General features: G+C 39.5%; 1 protein-coding gene across 5 annotated transcripts in view; it reads left to right on the top strand.

Annotated features, from left to right (window-relative positions):
* Positions 1 to 26,658, top strand: part of GREB1 (growth regulation by estrogen in breast cancer 1) — a 158,008-nt gene that overhangs the window by 81,707 nt on the left and 49,643 nt on the right. For 4 of the 5 annotated variants that reach the window (XM_019537394.1, XM_019537392.1, XM_019537397.1 and 1 more), the window contains exons 2-8: positions 1,796 to 1,952; positions 7,867 to 7,989; positions 8,769 to 8,945; positions 17,658 to 17,840; positions 18,172 to 18,315; positions 23,439 to 23,567; positions 25,450 to 25,572. In XM_019537394.1, coding sequence (XP_019392939.1) covers positions 1,796 to 1,952; positions 7,867 to 7,989; positions 8,769 to 8,945; positions 17,658 to 17,840; positions 18,172 to 18,315; positions 23,439 to 23,567; positions 25,450 to 25,572 — 1,036 coding nt within the window. The remainder of the gene's footprint in view (positions 1 to 1,795; positions 1,953 to 7,866; positions 7,990 to 8,768; positions 8,946 to 17,657; positions 17,841 to 18,171; positions 18,316 to 23,438; positions 23,568 to 25,449; positions 25,573 to 26,658) is intronic. The other variant, XM_019537395.1, reaches the window with a different exon arrangement.

Raw genomic sequence — 26,658 nt, 5'->3', positions numbered from 1 at the left:
TATGAGGAGAGGCTTTGGGACCTGAACTTGTTCAGCCTCCACAAGAGAAGGCTGAGGGGGGATCTAGTTGCCTCTTACAAACTAGTCAGAGGCGACCAGCAGGCATTGGGGGAGTCCCTGTTCCCCCAAGCACTACAAGGAGTGACCAGGAATAACGGTCACAAGCTGGCAGAGGGTAAATTCAAATTAGACATCAGGAGGCGCTACTTCACGGTCAGTGTGGCTAGGATCTGGAACCAACTTCCAAGCGAAGTGGTGCCGGCTCCTACGTTTAAGACAAGTGTCTTTAAGGCAAGGCTAGACAATCACCTTGCTGGGATTGTTTGACCCCCGTACTCTTCCCTGCCATGGTAGGGGGTCGGACTTGATGATCTGCTCAGGTCCCTTCCGACCCTACCAACTATGAAACTATGAAATGGATGCCTCCTGTATATAGCATTATTTTCGACTGATAAAGTTAGCAAGCATATCGTGTGTGTGTGTGTGTGTGTGTGTGTGCCCACATGTGCATGTGATGGCAACAGTGTGTATGTTTTCTGTATGCTATGTATGCTATGATTCCTTATTGTTTTCCTCTGTGCTTACATTAATGCTGTACAAAACCTTAAAGTGGCGGATAAAATTAAGTAGATACAGTTATTTATATACATGGCAAAACGTGCTATTTAAAGTCACAAAAATGCATCCAAGTGAGACTGGTTTTCAGCATACAGAACTCATTTCCATGTAATGAACAGAAGGTGTTTTTGTTTGTTCAAAGTCATTTTTCTTTTAGTTGAGTGCTTCTGGAGGATGCTTCCCGACAGGCTCATTTCCCAAGCAGTATCCAATGCGGAAAGGGGCGGGGAGGAGGCTGTTTAGTGGTTAGGAATTACAGCCACAAATAGGAAGGGATTCATGCTTTCTATTCACAGTTACTTGAGGAGGGAAAGGATGTGGGGCCCTGGGCAAGAGCTACTTTGTAGTAGAAAGAAGAAAGCCGATACGGCTGTGAGTTAGACCAGCTCTTTGTATTCACAGTGGAAAGCAGGCAATAGTTAAGTATGTGGAAAGTAAACGGCTAAATTAGACTGGTTCATTAAACTACAGATATGTAAAACCTGTGGTTCTCCCAATAACGCATACAGTTAAATCAAAGAGATAGGTAATCTCATCCTAAAAATATGTTTGCTGTAGGAAATGCACTGCCTACATTTATTTAGAATTTCTTATGAGAAAGAAATTGTTAGCAAAACTTCAGCCACTCCTTTTACCTGGATATACATTATAACTATATTACTTTGTTGAAAGAGAACAATTAAACTGCTGGTCTAAGCACAATGTTATCACAAAATCTAACTTTTAGGCATATGTTATTATGGGGCATTGAATGGTCAATGCACGTGTCCCTAAAACACGTTATAGTATATTGTCTACAAAATATGGAAAACAAAGGTTATTTGACAGATAAAATTGCTGACTATTGAGAATGCATCTCCTAATTTGCTGTATAAAACAGGGAATTGCGAGAATTAATTTTCTAGCAATGTCTTCCAAAAAGGTGTCAGAGTTTGTTGCTTTTCTGCTGAATTACAGAAAGCTGTTACTTAGATAACTTCCTGTAATTTACCAGCAGGATCTGCTTAGTGGCTGCTGCTGTCAATTTTCCTTTTCTTTGCCTTTCTCTGTAGACAATGCAGTACTCCTCTTTCATGAGAAATTTGTGGTTTGCCTTCAGCACAAAGTGATCTGTTAGCTCTGTGAACCAAAACTGAAACTTGTTTCTTATCTCTCTCTCTCTCTTTATTTTGAAAAGATGGGAAACTCTTACGCTGGACAGCTCAAGACAACAAGATTCGAAGAAGTACTCCATAATTCTATTGAGGCCTCTCTCCGCTCAAACAATTTAGTTCCCAGACCGATCTTTTCTCAGCTGTATTTGGAAGCTGAGCAACAACTTTCTTCGCTAGAAGGTATGAAATATTAGTATTTATATTTCTCCTTAAAGAAAATTATGAACACATTCTTGATTCTTCCAGAGACCAACATGAATATTTCAAGTTAGCATAGAGAAGTACAAAAGTATTTTAATTACGTTGCTCTGCGTTCTGTGAAAAAAACCCACAATATCATTTTATTTGAAGAAAAAAGAAAGATTTTTCAGAAAATAATTATGCAATTCCTTTTATTTTGGCAGAGTAAAGTTTGGCTCCTGCAAAGATTTATGTATGTGCCTAACTTAAAACACTATGAATTGCCATATTAAGTATGTGAAGAGTTTTTTGGAGGGTCAGAGCATAAAACTATATTATTCTTTATTTTATATTGTAGTAGTGAGAATTATACCTTTTTAAACAGTTGTTAAAATGCAAAAGTTTTATACATGAGATCAACTGAGAGTAGTTGTTTTTTTTTAAATCAGTGAAGCAAACACATGTATAACACTCCTGTAAATCATAGCAAGATTTTGGCATTAATCTGGACAGAAACACATTTTGACCTGATCTCTTTTTACAAAAGTGTTGATTTAAACTGCTTCCTGTGTTCTCTGGTAAATCCCACCTATGCACTTTCAATTAGTATTTAGAACACAGAATTTCTCTGCAATATTGTTTTCCCTTTGTCTTGGCTGTCTTTTTGTTCTTTTTCACTGATTCATTTTTCTCCCTGGAGGTAGAATACTTTAGATGAAATACATACATTTCACAAAAATACTCATTATATAAAACGGTCTGCTAATACATAACCGCAAGTCTACTTAGTCAGGTGTTAAAATGTGCAGTTATCAGTAGGTATAACATTGTGCAGGGAACATTGTCCTGCTGGTACAAGTATTTCCATGATCATTAAATTAATTACTGACCTCTTTTTATTGGATAAGTAGTGTTTCATTTGTTTCCCCTATGTCTGTGTACTTTTTCTTAGTGTGCCAAAGATGGTGTAGATAAACAAGGAATGAAAAATGTGTAAAGAAAAATACTCTGTAATAAAGTAAGCGTTCTAAAAATAAACAGTGCAGCAGTTGAAAATTGGTTATATCATTTTGAAAAGATAAACATTTACCAATACCTCATTCTTAAAAAGAATCTATTATGAAACCTATCTGCTTCTTTCTCATGCATGTTTAACTGTTTTTCTCTATTCTTTATTGCTAAGTTAGGACATTTCCATGAAAATATAGTCTTTGTTTAAGTGTCCATCTGCTCCTGCTGCTTATTTCCCACATGAAGTAATTATCCTCTATTCAGTATTTCATAATCATTTCCATGGCAACCAACTGTGATGTCACAAAGTGGATTATGACATCAGTTGGAAAAGATGCTGCGAGAGCAGATGTATTGTTCAGGAACAAAGGTACGGTTTTACACTTCTGTAACTCCTTTCATTTAAGGTTCTCAAAGGGCTTTATAAACCCTTCTGGGGCTGATCCTGCTTTCCTTTCAATCAATGGTAACAGAATCGGGCCTTAATTAATTAAAACCTCACAAAACCCTGGCCCAAACCATCCCCTTTCATGGTCGTCTCAGAGGATGGGAACTCTGTAGGGATTGAGTAATAGAGCTTTCCTTACATTGCTCCATAAGGTAGGAGAGGTTTGCAGTTTGACATTGTATGTTCCCAACCTTGTCCAGCAACACCTCACAGTCTAAAATAATTTCCTTTTGAATCCCCTTGCTGTGAGAGGCAGAGGCAGTAAACCTGAGTCTTTCAGCCATGGATACAGAGGCTCTGTGACACTTCATTCTTGTCATCTCTATCCTCTCTAACTCCTGGCTTTGCCAGTCCCTGACCATAACTGTCCCTGGGACCTCCCTGGAGCACTGATTTGCCCTGCAAGGAGGGAATCATGAGTTCTATTCAGCGAGTCAGAAATAAAACCAGGAAGTTCTTACTGGTTTTATTTGCATACCACCAACTGTATTGTGCATACACAAAATGCTGAAAATACAGATCCAGAATTATTTCTAAACAGACAGCTCAGATGTCTTCCTCTAATGTACTGAAGTCCATTAAAAAAATATCTGCACATAACTAAAACTACTTGCCAGACTGTTCTGGTTTTCTGAGATTATCTTTGAAGTTTACAATCTGTATCTTTTAGTGATAGATTGTGACACAATTTGCCTCCTAAAATAAACCACTTTTCCCTTTATGTCTTTCACTTACCATCATTTTATTATTACATTTACATCTAAAATTAATAGCAAGTTAAAAATGCATTTTGCTTATAAATGTTGAAACTGATTATGTACAGTATATTTTAAAATATCACCATACGATGCATTTTCTCATTACAGTTGTTGTACAACACTCTAATCACAAACAAATAAGGAATAACCTTTTCTTCCCTAAAATAGTATATTATTCAGTAAAAGGATTGCTTTTCAAGCATTTATTCTGTACCCTGAAGCTCTGGACATTTTTTCCTCTTGTCATATCTATTGCTATGTTACTTTCTTGGATATCTTGGCCTCCTCCACGCTACCCGTCTCCTCTTTTGTTGTTAACCAATCATGTTCTCTCAGTCAAGTAATTATTTCCTTGTCTGTATATCAGGTAAACTAACAGTTGCTTGGGTCCCTTAGGACTATGTTTATTTTCCTTTCTGTTTCACTTTTGTCAGTGTTATTCATGCATTGTCTCTGTTCTCTGGTACTAGCCCACTCATCTAGCCTCTGAAACAGTCCAAAAATATTCCCTAACTGCCAATGTGTTTCGAAGGATCTTGTTGCTAGATTCTTGCCTTTCTTAAACAAACAAATCAAACGAAACCAAAAGCAACCCCTCACCCCCCCAAACAAAATAAGAAACCAGACAAACATGAAGTCTGATGTGACTTGCCCACTTTAGTCTCACATTTATGAGTAGCTTTTAATGTTTTCTTAATTTTCTTGCTCTTTCAAGTTTACTGAATGCTCCTCCAATTAACTGACATGTAGAAACTTTCTAGAGCAGTTTAGTAACTTTTTGATACCATTTGTAATAAATGGCAAAGGTATCTGGCTCTTGGTATTTTAAATCTGTTGTTGGGCTTTACCTTGACTTGGGTTGTATTTTGTCTGTCTCTGCCAAAACATGGATACAATTTTCCATTCCACCATAAAAGACCATGGCTTGAATTGTCAGCAGTTATAAATCAGTATAGGTACAGGGTAACCATTGGAGCTATGCCAGTTTACATCCACTGTATTTCGCCCTGTGTATTGTTTTTCCTCTTGGTATTGGTGGGGAGTTCTTATAATATGAACTCTTCTATGATAAACTCACTTTGAGGCTGGCATCAGAGTACTTGTCTCCTGTTATTGGAGATGTTTCAGATTTTAGCTTTGGGTACCGTGGTCCTTCACAGAATGCAGGGCCTGCAGGAGAGTCTTCTGATTGCATCATGCCTAAGGTGTGCAGACAACTCTCATTAGGCTAGCCTTGGAAGGTGGATGGGCTAGGACTTTTCAGTAGCATTCAGTCAAGTGCTTACTCCTTGTGGAATGTGTTTTTTCTTTCTTTCTTTTGCAAAAACAACTAAGAAATTCATAAAGAACTGTGGGATGGATCTTCAGCAACTGCAGACTAGTATAACTATTAACTTACATGGATTTATACTAGCTGAGCATCTGGGTTTTTTGCTGAAGAGGATGTTAAAGTTAAGTGCTGAACAGAGTGATCTGGAGTCAGAAACTGTTAAGCCTACAATAGAAAGTGAACATTTCCTCTACTGTTGTTCCAGTGCAGTGTTGGACTTGGTTCTCTGATCTGATTTGGTAGCACTCTGCATGGGTGCACATGGCCTCACAAAGTGCAAAGGAGATGCAAATCAGAATCACAGTCTATAGTTCCACAATAACATACTGTTTCTTAAACAAGATATTTCATCCAAATTTTTCTGCAACCAGACATAGAGATGGGTAGCATTTTCTGGAGCTGTGTACTGTGCATAAACTGAACAGAACCATGAATATAATTCAATTAAAAATTAGACTAAATATTTCTTATACTTTACATTGCCACTTAGCATCCAAATCCTGTACTTCTGACATCAGTTAGAGACTTGTGGTTGAACTCAGTGGAACAGGATACAGATTTAAATATAACAGCATTATAGTAGTAAAATTAAGTGGCATATTCAGGTTATTCAAGGGCGAGAAGGTGACGCTCTCTTCAAGTTGACTCATAGTTTCTTCAACTGTATTGGGAATGTTTATGGACCAGGGTGCTAGTCAGCTTTGGAAAGGATTTCACAGTCTGGACCTGGCTTTGTAGCTCAGTAATCTTTGTAATCAATTACATGCTCCGCAACTTGCTCTTGAGGTCTGTATTTTAGTTAAAAATAAGTTTTCTGGTTGTTGATGAAACACTGATCCTACAAGTGCCTGCATGAGTAAATAATACTACTTGTATGAGCTGCCTCATTGAGTATGATTGCATGTGGTTTTACATGTTTGCAGAACTGTCTTTATTTATTTTGGAAGCCTTGCTTTGGGAACAGAAGAATCTATCATGGAACATTCCTAAATCAGTAAAGATACACTAGACCCCAATGACAGGGAAACTTGTTCAAACAGAAAAGACTAAAATATGTCCTACATGAAGCTGTAGAAGTAATTTTACAAAGATTGCAGCAATAATGGTGCTATGTGGGACTACTTGTGAAATACACCTGATAAGGTAAGTAAAGACTATGGATCTGGCCCTGATTTGGTGTAAATCGGCACTACAGTTCTGTTGACTTAATGGTGCCATTCTAATTGACATCAGCTGAAGATTTTGCCCTGGGCAAGCTAAGGATGTGAGTCCAGTCATAACATTGTCTTTTCTTTGGGTTTCAGCACTTACTAATGCAACTTTCATGTTCTTTGGGATATTTTTTAAATGGCAATAGGTATGGAAAATTCTGCTGTGTGCAGTTCTTTATGATGCTGAAGACTGCTGAAGGAGGTGGTTCAAAAATTTTTCATCTGCTGTTTCAACCCTATGGGTTCTCCACATGTAGGGGTATGTGCTTGCAGCAGCAAAAAAAGTGTCAGCATAAATTTGTGCTGCTACTTTTTGCCACTGACTACACCCCTGCATGTCCACTTTGGTGCAGGGCAAAACGCCCCACTTCATGGAAACTGCTGTAGGGTCAGCATGGTGGAGGAGCTAGGGTATAACTAGAGGAGGAGAGATGCTCTGGCTGGTTGCCTGAGCCTCTCCTGGGAGGACCGAGCCTCTGTGTCTGTCAGCTCATGCTTCTGTGGTGTGTGCCATGCCACTTGTTTTTTGTGGGGGGTTTTTGTGCTACTGGGAGTTCCTAGTAGCAACTTTTGCCCCTGTGCAGCAAATCTGCAGCATGGGGCACATTTTAACATGCCAGGTGGGCATTTTGTGGTGCCAAAAAGAGATTTGTGGCACCACAAACGGTAATGTGTCTGCATGTCTGGATCTGGCCTAGGAGTATAGGGCTGTTTTTCAAATATTTAAAGGGACAGCGTTTTTAAAACATTGATTAATGCCGTGTTAAGCATTTAAAAAAAATCATGATAGTGGCTTACAAATCATGAGATGCTTGAAAAATATAATTTTGAGCTTCTTTTTACTTATCTTTTGTTTTACACACTTCTGTTTTACATCCACTTTCACCGCATTTCCAGCTTCAAAAGTTTTACAAAAGCTAAAAGTTCCTTTAAACAAAAGCTGAGATTCTTATACAATCACCAGATTCCAGGAACACGAGCTTTAAGAAAAACATGATAACTATCAAGAAAGTTACGAGCAATGCAGTTCATTGCAGAGACAAGGGCATTCAGCTTTTCCTTACAGCTTGCTAAAACTGGGTTACTGTGCTCATTCTTTGGTTCAGTGATTGATTACTGTGTTCTCTAAGTGTAGTTTGTTTCTGGTACCTTGTAGCAGGCAGCAGAGCAGATAATGAGGAAGAGGAGGAGGAAGAAGAAGAAGAAGGTTCAGAGTCAAGTAGCCCTCCTATTGCTTATCAGATGAAGCCTCCTCCTGAAGGCTGTTGCACTACCGATGGTGAGAAATATAAGGCTAGAAATATGGGACAAATCTGACAGTTCTTTTTAGGCATGGCTTCTTTGGTATCAGGGGAGTTATGTGCCAGTAAAAAAGAGCAAGACTTAGCCCAAACATCATAACAGTTACCTCTGATGTTCTTCAAAATTCGGGGCTCCACTGTATGTAGAAATTGTGAGAAAGCCACGATTTGTTAAGCCTTTTTTTGTCAAAGCTGGAAATCTTGGTTGCTCATACACTTTTTTGTGTCCCTGCTGAGTCTGTCAAAAAAACCCTTTGAGTTCAAGATAGTTGGAAGTATTATGTCTGTTGCTGATTTTTTTTTATTATGGAATTTTCTTATTAAAAAAATTCTCTTTCTTTATTGCTGTGAGAAGAGAGGGACAGTGTAAAAACAGTGACACTGGAGTGACATCATCTGTAGTGTCTTTTGTTAAATATTTAACTTAGTATGCTCCTGTTAAAGTTGTTAACTTAGTTATATACACTTCCCAAAAAAAGGGCTGTGGAATGCATTCTAACCCTGTTGCATGAAACATCATTTTCTGGTTATTAATCTTTTATTCTATTACTAGCTTTATTTTGCAGCTGGCCTGTTAGCACAGAAAAATATTGACCATAACTTGAAACTTGACATTGAAGTTACAGTTGAACTGTCAGACAGATGCTTTTCTTTTTATAATAATGAAATTTTATATTTGTTGAATTAAAGCAAGTGTGAACAGTTAAACAACATCTCTTTTGACCTTAGAAATGTGTTGCCTTACTTTTTTCCTTAGGTTTCTGCCAGGCTGGTAAAGACTTGCGGCTGGTGTCCATTTCCAATGATCATATTGAAGTGCCTTCAGGGTTTTTACTTGTTGGTGCTAAATCTCCAAATCTGCCTGATCAACTTTTGGTGTGTGCTGTAGATAAAAGATTCTTGCCAGATGACAATGGGCGTAATGCCCTGTTAGGTAAGTGTCTTTGCTAGCACTAAATGGATGCTGTCTTGGACTAGAGTCATCGAGTTCTCTTGCAAAGTGAGTGTGGCATGTCCCACATCTGTTTCTTGTAGATGAACATCCTCACGTTAATCATAACAAGATAGCTGTCAGTTGTTTGGAACACTGAGGTTCATATCCCTTATTTAGATTGTGTTGTCCTTAGTGCGGGTACCATGCCTACCAGTATATTTGAAAAGTTTCTGGAACAATGGGACCAACATCTTAACTGAAGCTTTTGGATGCTATTAAAGTACATATCAATAAGAATAATAATTCTAGCTCAGAGTTTTGGTTTAACATTTAAGCAGACAATGGCACGGGCTTTCATTTGATCTTGACATATAAATAATTTCAGAACAAAGATATTGTTGAACCACAGAAGATTTATTTTTTCATCTCTCTTGTTGTTTACCTCTGAATTGTAACTAGATTCTGGTAACCTATTGGTGGTACTGGTCCCAGCTCTTTTAATAGCATCGGACATGAACCAAAGCTTGTTGATATCAATGAGAGGTTTTCCATTGAAACAAGCCACTTTTTATCATCAAGAGTACTGTTGAAAAATTGTTATATATCTGAATCACATGGATGCATCAGCCAAATATGAACATGATAAAATTGGACCTTATATAATTACATGGAGTGATACGTAGAATTATGAGAATTATGTTTTCTTTCATGCACTTTTAGGTTTGATATGCAGCATTTCCTTTGCTAGCCTCAAGAGTGGTGCTTTGTTCTGTACGTGCAATACCAAACTGTAATGATGGTGTCAAAAAAGGGAATGTATTTTTCACTGGGTTTGCTTTGCTGTTGGTTGAGAAAGCATCTGAGTCATTTCACTTCAACAAATACTGAGGGATGTGATGCAAACTCATACCAATTTGAATAGATCTTAAAGATATTTGGGATAACAGGGTGGTGTGAAGATGCATAGGGTACCTTCATGTACAGTGACTCCTTTCACCATGTGATCCTGCTGACTTGGATTGGTCACACTACAATTGATCAGTGATTGTAAAGGAATTAAGAGGCTTGTAAATCAGCCAAGTGTTGTCATTTTAAAGATACAGACAGGAATGTTGTACCACTCAATTCATTCACTGCTAGCAGTATTAGCAGCTTAAGGTCCTTAGGCTGTTAGCACAGAGGAAGCAGTAGATTTGTTAATTGCGTGCTAAACAAGAAAAGAAAAGGGTAATAAGAAACATAACTAATGCTTTTTATGCTACTTGTGTCTTCAGATTATTTAGTCAATACTATTTTAGTTTCCTGAAGCTATTTATCAGTTTATTTTTGATAATTTTATCACACTTGAGTACCCATAAATTGAATGCTTTGCTTTTGTGAAACATTTTAGTAAAGAGTAGAATAGCCTCTGCAACACCTGGAATAAGCTCCCCCCGGAAAGCAGCTATTATGCAGAGTCAAGTCCACCAAAACTAGAAGCAAAGCGTCATTCTTGATTTTAGCTTGATAGAGATTATGATAGGGTCTGTTAATTTGATGGTGGTGTGATGGTATGTTACTAATGTCTGGGCAGACTTACAGAGGTTATTTGATTCTGTTCTCACATAAACTGGTCTAAATGAGGATTAACTTTATTGGATTCTATATAGCTATGGCAGGGAAAAACCCATGTAAGTGAAGTTAGGTCCTAGGCATACAATATCTCACCAGCCAAACAGTTTTATGTATCATTAATGTAATAAGAGTGATAACTATATTTGTTTTCAATCCTTTGTCTGCTGGACACGGGGACCATGTTGTTGTGGGCTAGATTCAAGCTGATAAATTGTTATAGACATGAAAAGCTCTTTTCATATGACTGCTTTTGAAAAAGAAAATAGCAGGTTTGTTTTGGAGTCTGGAGGCTTACGACTATTTTCCTTTGTAAAATCTTGGCCACTGTCACTGGTATTTTTAAACAAAGTAGAAAATGGTGCCCCAAATTCTTTAGAAATAGTGACTCAGGTAATGGCATTTGGCACCTTCAAGGAGGTACTCAGCACTTGGCAGAATTAAGTGCAGTGTTTGTAAACACAGACATTTCATGTTCTTTTGGCTCTTTTCGTGTTTCTTTGCTGGGTTGATTGCATTTATATTAGGGAGGATATTGTTCAGTATTTAGTTTAGATTATCCAAAAGGAATTTATTTGGAGGGACAACATGCTTATGAGATAGATTAGTAGTTTCCTGATGACTCCTGTACTGGCTCCAGAACAGTTTGTAGCTTTGCCTCTTGGTCATAATAAAGCTGCGGAAGAAAAACCTGTCTAGGAAGTGTCTTGGTAGCTTCCTGACTGGTCTTTTGATGCCTGGTCTTGTCTCCATGACAGGCTGTTGATATGCCTATCGGGCATGTGTGGGATTGGTTTATTGATTATGTTAAATAGTTGCCTTACCCTTCAAAATAGAAGTGTTCTTGTGATTCATGTGCCATTTCTATTAGAGAACTAATGAATTTTTATTATTCCAACTATTATTCCATTGGAAAGGCCCCTTCTGTGGGGAAACAGATGAGTTTTTTTCCCCATCCATCAAAAATAAAGATTTAAAAAAAAATTGTCACCTTAGTTTGTTCCAAGAAAGGCTCCTGATTATTGCACCAGCTTATCTATATTGATCACAATTAGATCCCTGATGTCAAAACCCTGTAGGGAATTCTCAGTATTTGACCATTAAAGAGGTCATTTCTTTGTGTTTGGAGACCTGATATGGAACAGGTATCACCATTGTGATTGGGGCCTCAGATTTCACTGGCTCCCCATTAAATTCAGCAAAGCCCTAAAAGCTTGATCTGCTTTTCTTTCAGTTATCATTCCCTGAAGTGGGACTGGGAATAAACAATGCAAGTTTTGTTACCATCTTTTTCCCAAACAGTGCCAACAGCTGCATAGCCCCTCCCTATTTTTAGTGCTAGTAATAAGAAATACATTTGTGTAGACACTCGGGGAAACCAGAATAATTAAGTGGGAAAGATTAGTTTGCTTGTTGTTTGTCATACAGATTGCAGATGAAAAGTTTGAGTGGAAAGTGCTGTGATTTTGCTGTTGCTCATTATTCTTGAAAAAAAATAACCCCAATTCAGAGGAGTGCTCTGGCCTGACCTTATTTCAGAAAAGATGGAACTTCAATCCTTTGGGTGGAATTAAACAGACCAGCATTGAAAAATGAAAGCTCATCGTGAAGACTAGATTGTTAGCTTCTCATGAACAGTACTGGGTAGTAAATGGCTATATTTCATTGGAAAATTTCAAGTTTTTGTTGCAGAATCCAAAACCTGCAATACTTTGGGTTTGGCTTTTCTTGTGCCAAACAGAAATTTCTTGAGGGAAGCAGACTTTCCTCCCCCCAAAATACTTTAGTCAGAAACCTAGTTTTTGCTCATAGAAGTTTTAGTGGCAAATTTTTGGCCAGTCAGATTCCTGAAAACTGTTAGATTAGTTCTCCAAGGCACTGAAGTCCTCTTTTCCACCATAGAACAAGGGCAGCACAAACAAATGCTGTCCTGCCAACATGACTTAAACCTGATGCAGAGGGTCGAGTACTTTTGTAAGAATTCTTCATGCTCTTTGAGTTTTTTATGCGTCTTCTCTATCTGATTGCAGGATGCCGACTGGGGTATTGCTTCTTTGAATAGGGGATGGGATGTGATTAGATTCAACCAAACTCATTCACATAAGTCACTGACTTCAGATGGTTAGCAGCATTGAGTCTGTAGAATGAGACTGGATTTGAACTGGTGACCCAGAGGGGAAAGGCTTTTATCCTCTAACTCCATGTATTGATCACTGATTCTCTTGTGAAATCAATCTGATGACATAGATAAATTGGGACACCTTACTGTTGCCCTGAATCCCCTGACCTTTGCCCTTTCTTTAATGTATGTAAGCCTATTTGATTTAGCTTGCTTATGAAACTACCTGTCCCCCTGTTGACTGATAATACCAGACCTGGCATATAAAAGGCATGCAAAAAGAAAAGAATTATGAACTATTTGACTTACCAGTGTGTACAAGCCTGTTGTCACATATTGCATTATTACAAGGTTGACATTATAGTTTAATTTAGGAATTACCCATACAGTAGTAAATAGTAATAGAGGGCATCTGTATTTCACCACGCATTGAAATCAATATCCACATTAATAAAATTAGACCTTCTTAGGATTTCTTATCTGTAAGATGAGGGCCTACCATCATTTGACTGTTTTTATCTTCCCCATTACACTAGTCCAATCTTTAGCTGACACATCATGGCTTACTTATACACACCTCCATGTAATAAAATCATTGTCTTACCATTCTGAAGCTACAACTAAAATGTATCAGTGAAACCAGCTTTTGTCAATGAAAGCTGAGTAACAATAGGAGGAAATGGTCTTGCAGGGAACTTGCAGGAGTGAAAGTACAGCACAGAGAAGTTGGAAGGTGGTTTGGGAATGTGGTGGGGAGGAATGATAGGTGTAGTTTTGAAAATGCTTTTCTTACAAAGGAAACTCTAAATGGTGCTCTCTGAAATTCTTTTCAGAAAAAGTGTTCAATAGTAGATGCATGAGAGATGCTTAACTGCTCTTGTGTGTAAACTGTGCTAAGTGAAGGGTAATGTTTTTAATAAGTCTCACATGACTAGCTCTCTGAAGGAGTTCAGAAAGGGCTATGGAACATTTCAACTGAAACTCACTTCTAGCTTGAGTGTGTCCTTGGTTGGTAGTGACTTGAGCATGAAATAACCATACTGAGGATTTTTGATAACCATGTTTAAAGATGTCTTGCTCACATGGGTGAGCATGTCCTTCATCAGTGTTGGCAGCCTGGTGGGTAGGAAGGATGGAATAGGCACAGACTGCTGTTTTGTCCTAGCAAATGGTCTGTCCGAGCTCAGATTTCGGGGTAAAAATAGCGGGCAGCAGTGTGTGGAAATTTGTACTGCTGTTGGTTGGGCACACTGTATTCTGTTGATAAACAGTAGATGTTATATCCAATTGATGCACCTTTATGAGGACTAAAACGCTTAAGCTCCACACAAACGAGTACAGTTTTAACTGCATCTGTTTTATTTTTGGTTCCTTTTACTGTTGTCTTCAACTAAGTAAAATGACCTTCACCGACCTCTCTACCGGAATTTACTATGGGCATGGGCACAATGGTCATTATTCAATACTTTTCAATTCCAACATTTCCCCAGCAGAAGGGCATAGTATAATTAGGGGTGGGTGAGAGGGGCACCCACTCCAGGCACCAAATTAGGAGGGGTGCCAGATTTCCCCGTATCCCACAGAGTCTGCATCCTGGCAGCACTGTCATTCTGGGAACTCTGAAGCAGCTCCCAGGTGCTGTTGATTTAAGAACAGTAGCCAGGTTGGGGAGGGGACATATGGTGGCAACAGCTCAGCCAGGACTGTTTAGAAGTTCACATCTGGGTAAGGCTGCTGTCCTCTTATCTGGCTCCCGGACCCGTGCCTCCCCCCAGTCCAGCTCTTGGATCCTGTGTCTTGCAGCATCCCTTCCCCCCAACCTCTGCTCTCCCTTCGGTATTACCCCGGGCACCAGATCAGCTTCCTATGCCATTGCAAAACAACTTTGTTCTCATGGAATGCAGCATGCATTTAGATCTTTAGTAAGTTCTGTTGAATCAGTAAGGCACTGAAAAAGGGAGTGACCAGACTGTAATCTAACAGTACTTTTCGTGAGTACTCCTCCAGAGCAGGCTTTTATAGAGCATTATGTTTCACTTTTACCTTGGAAGAACAAGAGTGTTGACTGTTAATATAAAAGTTTAATTTGCCTGAAATGTGTGATTTTAATATGGTGTGCACATTACTGTTTATTAAACTATGGACTTTATCCTGTATCCACTGAAATTGAGAGAGTTTTGCCATTAACTTCAGTTTTTTTACCTTGTATGAAGTAGAGTACGATCCCTTCAAGAAGTGCTTTGCAGAGGGGAGGACAAAATCCTTCCCAAACCTCTTGATAGTCTGGGTGACCAGGAAAGATGTGGTTCTCTTTACAGAGAGCTCAGGGGAGGCCTCTGCTTAATATTCAGTCATTGTCAAACAAGCAAAGAAACAGCTGAAGTGTATAAAAATGGGGTAGAAAGCAATAATTAAATTATAATGATGCCATATAAATTAATGATATACTCTTACCTGGAATAATGGGTTCAGCCCCATTTCAGAAGAAGTAAGAAAGAAGACCTTCAAAGATGGGGTGAGACGATATTGGAGTCAAGCTTCTATATAGAAAAGCTTCCATATGGAGAATAGTCTCCTGATGAAAGACATCAGGACTCTTCAAATTAGATAAGAGGTGAATATGAAGGACAAGATGGAGATATATATATAGTAACAAAATAGGGAAAGCGAGAAGGAAGGTCAGGTGCTCTTGTTTAATTTTTCTCATAATCTAGAAGAGAAAAGAAGATTCAATGAAACAGAAGGGTAAAAAACCATTAAAATAATAATTTACCTTTTGATATCATGACCACAACATAATGAAACACAGTAACTGGCATACCAGATCAGATTCATGGTTCAATGCCTGTGCTGGCTAGCAGGAAGATGTAAGCAGCATCATACTACATATAATAACCTGTCCCACATATTAGTTCTCTTCTTAATACCCAGCAGTCAGGAACTGAAGTATGAAATTTAATGTTTTTTCCCCAAAATGTAATCTTGCTTTAACTACAGTAACTCAGAATATTTTTATGATCCATGGACAGGTCTGTTCACCTCACCCCAAGGAAGCCAGGGACAAGCCCCTTTGTTTCCAGGAAAATGAATTTTCTGATGTATTAATCCACTGCAAACTCTAATAACATTCTGCAGAAATGAACATTGCTAGCAAATAAGTAAGAAGTTCCTCCTTCACACTTTGCTGAGGTTTCCATCTGCAAGTGTTAAAAAATTCCACACGTATTTGAACTTATTTCCCAATTTTAGGACTTTGAGATTAAATGACAGTAAATTATAAGATTTCTTGTTTGCTAAATTGATGTGACTATGATTATATCTAGATACATTTGTGTGATGCATTAAGAGTACTGAATCCCTGCATCCCCCCTTCTCAGTAAAGGCTTACAGTGTTACTTGATGAAAAGGTTGACAAATATGGTCAGAAAGGAGATGTCCCTGTGTTATCCTGTTAGTCAACAAGTAAAACAGCAGCCTGAAGCCTTCATCAAGATTTGACCTCCTAAGACCAGGCTAGCCTTTCTGAGATGCTTGTCTTGCTTGTGACTCAGAGTTCCTTCTGTTAGCCTAACTTATGTTAACTGAACCTAACTTAACAATGCCTATGGCCTACTAAAAACACCACACTATAAATCAAAAGATTCATACTTCACCTAAAGGTCTACAAGTCCCACTCCCTTTCAGTAGAACACTTTTTTAAGGCATGGGGTTTTTTAACCCTAAGATCTCCTGTGGTCAACCCCCATGCCCTGCAAGGAGCAGTGTGGGAAATGCCTGCATGTGTGGTGTGTGGCACCACATACCGCATGTCCATACTTGTGTGGATTTGGCCTCCCAGTCTTTTTAGTTTTCCTCTATATGAGAGTTTTTCCATGATTTTCTAGGCCAAGCATCTAGGATTCCAAAACAGCTTAAACTTTTCTATGGGTAATGACACACTGGCACCAGTACTACATAGAAATAAAGGAAAAGAAAATCTTCAGGCTTCCAGGCATAAGCAAGCCATTATCTGAGGAGGTAATAGGAAGAAATTTCTTATCATTGGGCTTCTTATACCATCTTTTGAAGTGTGTGGTCCTGGTGCCTGGAAGAGAGAATGACAGGACTAGCTTAAATGTAGTCCACATTGATCCAGTAACCATTCTTATAGAAACAGATTGAAAAACATCAAGAAATTTAATCCTATCCTAGAAAAGAGTACAAATTGACCCATCAGTATTATTCTGCTTCTTACAGAAATACTTCAGTAGAAACTGGATTAAACCTGCAGTTGCTCTGAGTGAGGAATTACATTCAAGGAAACAGTGCAAAGTAACTGGGGGTACGGCATGCAGAAGGGCAGCAGGAACACATTTATTCCATGCCATGTACAGCTCCAGGCACTTTGTTCCTAAGTAAATAATTATAACCAAATTCGTAGCTATTGCAGAAGCCTAATGCAAACCAGGCACAGAATTTGTCCTACGCTGACAACACAAGAAGGATTTGCTACATTTCTTATATACAACTCTGTCAGGAAAGCAGCCATATTAATGTGAGCTCTTAGGCATATATTTTAGTTCAACTGGGCATAAGCACTTTCTGAAAGTTAAGCACATGCTCAGTGCTGTCTTGAGTAGAGCTAGATTCACACACACAAACACATGCTTATGTACTGTCTACCCAGGGCCTACATTTTCTAATAAACCTGTTTCAAAGCCAGATCATAAGCGTCAATTGGGACTTTTTTCAGAGTGTGAGGCAATGGAAAATGTAAACAGAGACTATGAAGCTAGGCCATTTATTCACAGTGAAGCTTTAGTTAGAAAACCCAAAAGCCAACTTCAATTAGGGTTTGATTTATTTTTTTTCAGTAAGAATATGTTTGCAGTAGATTACTTTCCTACAAATACTCACTGTCACCAAGGAAGAACTGTGTCTGCATGCTGTTATCAGTGACCTGTCTATCTTAACCAGATCTTGTCTATTATTTATTTTGTTAGGTTTCTCTGGCAATTGTGTTGGCTGTGGCAAGAAGGGCTTCTGCTACTTTACGGAATTTTCCAATCACATCAATCTTAAACTGACCACTCAACCCAAGAAACAGAAACACTTAAAGTATTATCTGGTTAGAAATGCACAGGGAGCGCTAACCAAAGGGTCTGTAATCTGCTGGAAAGGGGCAGGTAAGATCATGAAGCTGTCTAGTTGGAGCTCTGGTTTTCATCTGCCCAGCTTAGATACCAGTGAGGTTGACATCTGAGACAAACCTCAGATAACCAGATAGACAGAGGAGGGACTCTTTAAAGTGAGGCAATTGCTAAAGAGTGGTGTAGAAGCCAGTTGACTGAAATAATAGAAAGAGAGCACGTTGGACAATCTAGCAGTGCCTCTTTTCTAAATATTGTGACATCTGGATCAAAATTGTTCGTATTTCAGATTGCTTACACAAAGGTACAAAGACAAAGCATTAATGCAACCATTCTCAATGGGTAAGAAGAGTCTTTTTTCCCTTAGAATTTAGAGGCCGACAGTCTTCATCCAGTACCTGTTCAAGTGCATTGTTCCAGCCTCCAGAAAGTTCAGGCCCATCTGTAACCATCACAAGTGACCCGGTCCCAGCCACAAACCCAAATACTCCATCTGGGACTCAGCAAACAGGTAACACTTAGAAAGGAAACCTTTGGCTAAGTACAGACAATCAAAAAGCTTGAGGCTGAAATGATTCAATCTTTGCAGGTTAGTCTAAGTTGTGTAGATTAAACGAATTAGGAAATGAACAGACATTCACTTTTGATTGGGGAAATGCAGCCACATGCCTGCAGGGACCAGGGTGGAAGCTGGGGGGCACTAGAGCATGTCTTCTTGCTCAGCTGGAGCAGCCTGCGTAAGCCAAGGCTAACCCGCTTACTCTGCAAGGTGAGTATTGCAGGGGAGGTGCAAAGAATCCTGAGATGCTGGGGGACTATGAGTTAACTTGAATCTGGAGGGGATTTAGGACAGAAGTTGAATAAACTGATTGAACCTAAATCAGTGGGGTCTGATACTACATCCAACTGGCTTTCTCTTTAATAGGTTTCAGCCATCTTAAAAGAGGTTTATATTAGGGTTGTACAAAACGGGCCCTATTTGATTCGGATTCAGATTCGATCTGAATCAGGGACAGTGATTCAATCTGTTGATTCGGATCACTATCCCTGATTCAAATTGGCCAAATTCGAATCTGACAATTCGATGCTGATTCAGCGATTCAGCAATTCAGACAAAGGCACAGCTTTAAAAGTTTTTTCTACATACCTTGACGTAGCAGCATGGCTCATGATCGCTGCGGTGCTGGGGCGTATGTAGCATCCCTCAGGAGCATGGGGGCTCTCCAGCATGCTCGGCAGCAAACCCAGAAGTGGATTGGAAATACTTTTGGTCCACTTTCGGGTCTGCCACAGAGTGTGCTGGGGGGGACCTAACAGCCTCCCTGGCTCAGTGATTGCTGGCAGGGGGACCTGAGGTGTTCCCCCCAGACCCAGGAGGCACCAGTCACTGAGCTGAGATGGTGCGCTCCCCAGTGGACCAGGAAGTGGACTGGAAGTGCTTCTGGTCTACTTCCAGGTCTGCCGCTGAGCGTGCTGGGAGCCCCCCATGCTTCTGTGAGATGCTGCATCTGCCCCAGCATCACAGTGTTCAGAGCCCTGCTACCTAGAGGTGTATAGAAAAAACATTTAAAGCTGTATGTATGTCTGAATCACTGAATCTGTCTGAATCTCTCTGAATTGATTTGGAGGGTTCTAAATCAATTCAGAGAGATTAAAAGGTTCTCTGATTCGATTCGGAGATTCAGCCACTGAATTGGGCTGAACCTTCACCAAATCGAATCAGGGATTGAAGCTTTGTACAGCCCTAGTTTATATGCACTGAACTTCTGTTGTGTTACAGATTTGAACCAGTTTCTGATCACTTATACCAGTTTATGTGTAATTTCTGTCCCTAGCCTTTGAGTTCCCAAATAGTCTCATTTACTATCTTGAGTGCATGTATGTGTATATTGGTGGAAGTGGAAAGAATCTGAAAAAAATATTGTAAAGTACAGAATAAAACAGAATGAGCAAAAATGGGTTGATTTAGAGAGGCTCCATAAATCAAGGAACTAGTATAATGTTATAGCTATAGAGAAAATGAATGAGACCTTGAAAACTTTTTCAATACTAGCTCTTTTTTTTCAGATAAATTGATGAAGGGTTTATAGATAGTTAAATAGTACTAAATATTTATTTTCTGGAATTAGGTATCAACAAGCTCACTAAGGCTACTCAAATCTTAGTGGTCCATTTATTTAAAAGTGATGAAAATCCTCTTTACCATTTTGCAGCTGCTTCTTATCTACTCACAGATGACAACTGCTTTAGAAATCAGCATGATTTCAGTTTGTTCCTCTGTTCCAGTCAATTTTATGATAAGACCAGAATCCTTTTCACTTAGATAATGTATAAATTGGCTTAAAAGCTCTGTTTTTCTTTTGCTAACAGAGAGATTCGTTTATTTTCTTTTTATTTCATACAAATTAAAGTCATCTCAGAGTTTATGTATTATTTACAAGACAAAAATATTCTAAGTGTTAAAGGGAAGGACTTTTGTGGGTGATATCTTTTATTGGACCCACTATATAGTTGAAAGGGATACAGGGCTAGGCTTTCAGATATTAATACGAAGTATTTTTCCTCATGTCTTCATAGAATCATAGAAATTAAGGGCTGGAAGGGACCTTGAATGATCATTGAGTCCAACTGCCTTGCTCTGGGCACAAATATTTCTGAGATCAAATGATCCCAGCAAGGTGTCTGTCCAGTCTCTCCTTGAAGACTTCCAAGGTTGGGGACTGCATCACCTCCTTGGGATGTCTATTCCAGATTCTGGTCACCCTTACTGTAAAGCAGTTCTTCCTTACATCCAACCTGAAACCACCGTCTAACAGTTATGGCCATTGCTCCTTGTCATTGGCGACATGTGCCTCCTGAGGCCGGGGGTCACGGTGACGGCCCGCAAGTGGTGACTCAGGCATCGGCAGCGAGGGTGGGCCAAGCGGGGGCAGTCTGCAGGTAGCCGTGGCAGTGTCGGAGGTGTGGGGGGATCCCCCGTAGCTGATCGCTGACCAGGGGGAAGCTGGATGCCAAGCCTGGAAGTGCCGGTGGCTTGCCTGGCAGTGCCTGCGGCATTTCTCGTCAGGGGGCACCAGCGCTTGGCCTGCCCCCCTGACCACTGCCTAAGCCAGGAGTGCTCGCTCTCAGGGGGGAACCAGCGCTCTCAGGGGGTGCATGTCACCTATGCTCCTTGCCCTCCCCGGGGCACCCTAGTGAACAATTTTTCTCCCAACTCCTGATATTCATACTTATAGATGATCTTCTCTTCCCCAGGCTGAACAGTCCCAGATCCCTTAGTTTTTCCTCAGAAGGTTTGTCCTCCAGGCCCTTAATCATTCTTGTACCCTTCTCTGGACCTTTTCAAGCTTCACCATGTCTTTTTTGAAGTGTGGTGCCCAGAATTGGACACAGTACTCCAGCTGAGGTCTCACCAGTGCTAAGTAGAGAGGAAGTATCACTTCTTTAGCCCTGCTCACAACACATCAGTTAATGCATCCCAGTATGCTACTAGTTCTGTTGACTACAATGTCACACTGGTGGTTCATGTTCATCCTGCTATCAACCATAACCCTGAGGTCCCTTTCAGCCATTGTGCTGGCCAGGACATCTCCAAACCTATATTCATGTCACTGATTACTTCTCCCCAGATGAAGCACTCTGCATTTATCCTTACTGAACTGCATCTGGTTCTACTCTGCCCACCTTTCCAGCTTGCCTTCTAACTCATTGATAAAGATGTTGAACAACATGGGACCAAAAACCAAACCCTGCAAGAAACCACTGCCCACTTCCTGCCAAGATGATACAGACGAATCCACTAACACTCTCAGGGTTCAACCCCTCAGCTAGTTCCCAACCCACTTGACTGGACTCTGTTAGCCCACAATCCCCCAGTTTTTTTTATAAGAGCATCACAGGAGACCATATCGAAGGCCTTTTTAAAAATCCAAGTATATGATATCAACCGCATTTCCCACATCTAAGCAGTTCATTACGTGATTACAGAAGGAGATGAGTTTCGTCAGACATGACCTCCCTGCAATGAAACCTTGTTGGCTATCCTTTAGCATCATGCCTTCTGCCAGTCTCTTACAAATGGACTTCTTGATAATGTTTTTCCAAAATTTTACCTGGTATTGAGGTCAAACTGACTGGCCTATAGTTTTCTGGATCTTCCCTCCTCCCCTTCTTAAAGATTGGCACCACACTGACCCTTTTCCAGTCTTCCAGGACTTCTGAACATCATGAGTCTTCAAATACCTTCACCAATGATCCTGCAATGACTCCAGCCAATTTCTTAAGCACTCTTGAGTGTAGTCTTTCCAGTCCAGCAGACTTGAAGACATTTAAGTGCTCCCTTACCAGTTCAAATCTGACCACTGGTTGGCAATGCCTTCCCCCCTGCCCGCATCAATCCAGTATCCAGCTAGGCAGGCAATCACCATTTGTATGCAGGAACACAAACACAAAGTGTTCTTTAAAGACTTCAGCTTTCTCCTGACTGTCTGTTGTCAGCTATCCTGTCCTATTTTGCAAGGGCCCCACATTTCCCCTGGTCTTCTTCTTGCTCCCAATATACCTATATACATTCTGCTCCTTATATACCATTCTTATTGTCCTTGATTTCAGTCGCCAACCTGATCTCAGTTGCCGCTCTTGTCTTCCTTATCCTCTCCCTTCAAATATGGGCTATACTTGTGTATTCTTCCTTGGTGATTATGCCTTGCTTCTGCTATCCGTAAGCCTCCTTTTTCTTTTTTAAGCACTCCTTGACTCCTCTGGTAAGTCAAGACGGCTTTCCAGCCCCTTACCACTTTTCCTGCATAAAGGAATGAACCTTTTATGTGCTCTAAGGATCACTCCTTTGAGGAATGAGCACCCTTCCTGAACTCCCTTCCCCCCCAGTCCCTCTTCCGATAGGGTCTCTCCCACTTTTTTCCTGTGGATGTAGTAGATATTCCAAGAACTGTGGCAGTTCCATTGATGTTGTTATTTCCTCCACCTGACTAGGGCATTTATACATGTGCTCCAGAAGTGGGAAGGGGGAGGGGATTCTTTAATTAGTACACTGGAGCAGCCTCACTGTATGTGTATAGGTGCCCCTGGATAACAAAACACTTATATCCTTATGGCACTAGTGCTGAATTATATTTTCAAAAGTTAAATGTATACAAAGCTAAATTCCTGAAAAATAGAGTTAGGTTTAGGAAAATCTACCTGCTTCTTAATGTGACACTGTTCACTGAAAATAAATAAAGATGTTTGGAATAAAAGTAAATTCAGCATTTTACTCAAAATTGTTTTTATTGGTGGTGTTAGCAACAGCACTCAATGCTTCTCACTTATGGTCCTATCTTGCAAAAAGCTTTATGTGGCATGTGAACATGGGTAGAAGGATCTGAATGTGTTGATTTTTTTGAAGGATTGGGGTATCACTTAGGTGTAAACCAAAAGCAACTACAGAGAAAACTGGTATAAGACCAAAAATTGGGCTTGCTGTGTTCAGCGTTGTAATGGCGATGAGGCAGAACCTCAGCTGATGCAAATTGTCATAGGTCCACTGAAGTTAAGCCTTAATTAATCATTTGTTTTCATCAGCTCCGGGCTGCCTCTATAAAAATGTCTTTAAATAATTTCTTTTTTCTAACTCAGCAGGTACAATTTCAGATCATCTCCCATCAACAGCAGCATTTGGCCCAACTATTTACAATGGCAAAGGTTCTCCCAAACAGCACCTAGTGAAAAATAACCTGTCAGCTCTGACAAGACCTTCAGTCTTAGGTACCTCTGGATTTTTTGTTTCAGCTCACCTAAATTATACATTCCGATTTAGTTACCCGAGGTAAAGTGGAAACATTATATAAATAGGTGTAGTGGATGCAAACTCTTATGTATTTAGAACAAAACATTATGCTAGGAGTCTTTATGTAAATATATATTTTATTCCTTACTAACTAGCAATGAGAAGTGTTTATGTACTTTCCGATGCAGCAGTCCTAGAAAACAGAATGTTTATTATTTTTTTTATTATATTTTACTTTTTGGTTGTTTAATTTGAGGAAAGAACAGCCTCTGAATTCAGGCTTTTGGAAGAATGTGTTTGTCAATTTGAAACAGCTGCTCCAGAACAGATTTTAGACTTCAGTGCAAGGCACTGGGAAACCTTGATAGAAACTGATTGTATACTACTTAAGCAAGGATGTGATCCTTACAGAAAAAAAACATGAATCTTGAACAACTAGTTCCATGTTTTAAAACAGTATCCACATTACACCTTGGACTGCACTAAAATGGTTACTTTGTAGTGTTTCATCAAATATCCAGTTTTCATCGTCAACAGAACAAATCCCATGAAGCTGTTAGGGCTGGAAAATTCTTAATATTAATTAAATAGCCATAATCTCTCTCTGTATACTTTATATTAATTTTAATGTGAACATTTACAAACTGCACTGCTAATATGTTTTATCCCAGTTGACGTTCCATAACCATTTAATATTTGACTTTCTTGTACACTAGTCTCTGTCTTATAATGTCAACTGATTTAATTAAGGTAACATTTAGATGTCAACATGTAGGTAACCCAGCACTAAACCTGGCAGGGATAGGTGATTTCCAAATGAGCACATTATATTGCTTTGATCCTGAAATTGTGCTTTTCTGCAGCATATGATGCCCCAAGTTAAATGAATGAAACTAGGCCACATGGCTATATACTGCCCTCATGTGGTGAAAATAAAAGGATAAAAGCCTATTGTTTCAGTAACTACTATGATGAATCTTCCTGAAAATTATTTTATTCTCAATCTGAAGATTTATTGGTCATGTGTATACACACAGTAATTTAAACTGAGAACGATATTGTTTAAATGGTTATTCCCTGTTGAACTGCATGTAGGCTTGAAGAACAGTTCTGCTAGAAAGTTGGTCTTGACAGGACAACCAGATGTGCTCATGCCTTTGCATGTTAAAGTAGGAAGAACCTGAGAGCTCATTCCTGCAAGATGCTGAGTAACTCTTAGAAGGCCCTCAGTTCCCATTGAGTAGAAATACCAAAACGTTAAATATGGGACATGACAGAAATGTATCAGAAAAACCCAGGAAGCAAAAATTACAGCTTTCAGTAGAAATTTGGCCCAGAACAGTGACAGGATCCATCAATTACATGGAGTTTGGAGCTAGTAAGTTGTGTAACAAATTATGATGCTAGGTAGAATTTCAAATTCACCTAAGTCCATTAACTTTCATTGGAATTTCAGCTTTTCAGCATCTTTGAAAATTATATCCCGTATTTCCCACACGCTCTGTTTGCTCAGAGTACAAGGAAACTGTATATGTTTTTGGTATCCACAATTAAAATATATTAAAATATTATTAATACAGTTCTCCCAGAGTAAATTGTGCTATAAAGTAGGTGCATTGTGGTCAAATTAACAGATGGCTTACATTATTGTGGTGTAACATAGCAAAATAAAATAAGAACTACATTGAGACTAGTGAGTTTGTGTAAATATTTGGTACCATCTGGTACAGTCCTTAGTATATAGGATCTTGAGGTATGAAAATAATACTGGAATGTCATGCACAAAAGTTAATAAATTAAATTCAATATTTTCATCCACTTGGCATCATAATAATTTTCCAAATGATTAATGTTATTTAGGCACATTAACAAATTCAGGGCCTCCAAAAAAGCGCCACAAAGGATGGTCACCAGAATCACCATCATCTACTGAAACATGGAACTTGCAGCCCAACCCACAGATTCCAAATAAAAATAAAAATGGTAAGCTATGCTGATTTAATTTGTTTGTTTGTTTAAAAGACGGTGGAAGAAAGGCCAGAATATTGAAGATATTTATGTACTAAAATACAGAAAGGTGCCAGATAGGCTGTTTGAAGGTAATAGGAATCCAAAGTCCTTCTGAAATCAGTAACTACCAAGTTTACTGAAATCAAAGATGAGGTTTTCCCCCTAAATTGGCATGGGGAAAAAGTCCCTTGTCTTATGATTGCATGCAAGAAAACTTCATTAAATACATTGTCTATAATTAAACTGCTGCCAAAAATAGGACGTGCTCAGCAATGGCAAACAACTATGAAGTTGATTAAATACAGTCAGCACTGGGCATAATTATAAAATAAATGTTTCATATTGCGTAAACTTGCTGGGAACCTAATACCAGGATAGATTAGTGCAGCTCATCTGAAAAAAGTATATGGTAATGCCTATTAAGTCCAGTCCCCCTCAGCACTGACTCTTTCAAGTCATGGTGAGCTGCTACATTGCATACCTTTTGACTTTTTCATTCCCACAGCTGAGCTGTGCCTTTCTTTCCTATTCCCAATGTTTCCTGTTTCTTCACCAACCTTAAATGCAAACATCACCAAATGGGGCCAAACAGTTCACCCAGAATCCCTCTGTCACTCCCTCTCTCAGGCTCTCACATATAATTAGTATAGCTCTGCCCTCCATGAGGTGAGGCCGGGCCAGGTTGCTCTGTGCTTCATCTACCTATAAATGTTTGGAGGATCACGGGATTCATGACAACAACAATAGTTATAAGTGGAAGTGAATCAGCACATGGTCCTTTGTGGGGTGTATCTGGAGTACACACACACATAGTGAGCACTGCTGAACTGAGGAGTCACCATGGCTTGAAATCCCGTTGACCCTGGTGGGGCCCAGTCCTGTAAACTATATGGTAAATCATGAGCCTTTGGTTTTGGACTAGTATCATGCTTAGTTTGTAAGCAGGTAGTGGAGGGAAACGTGACCACGTGGGTGAGCTCCCCAGGGTAATTGTCTCTGATGTGTCCTCCATAGGAGGTCTATCTTGAGCAGATTCTTTTTGGTATTGGGTGGTGGAAC

Source organism: Crocodylus porosus, unplaced genomic scaffold (genome assembly GCF_001723895.1).
Source record: "Crocodylus porosus isolate Cpor-Errol unplaced genomic scaffold, CroPor_comp1, whole genome shotgun sequence".
In the NCBI taxonomy this organism is placed as follows: Eukaryota; Metazoa; Chordata; order Crocodylia; family Crocodylidae; genus Crocodylus; species Crocodylus porosus.
The sequence above is the reverse complement of the archived record's forward strand: the minus strand, read 5'-3'. Positions and strand labels throughout refer to the sequence as shown.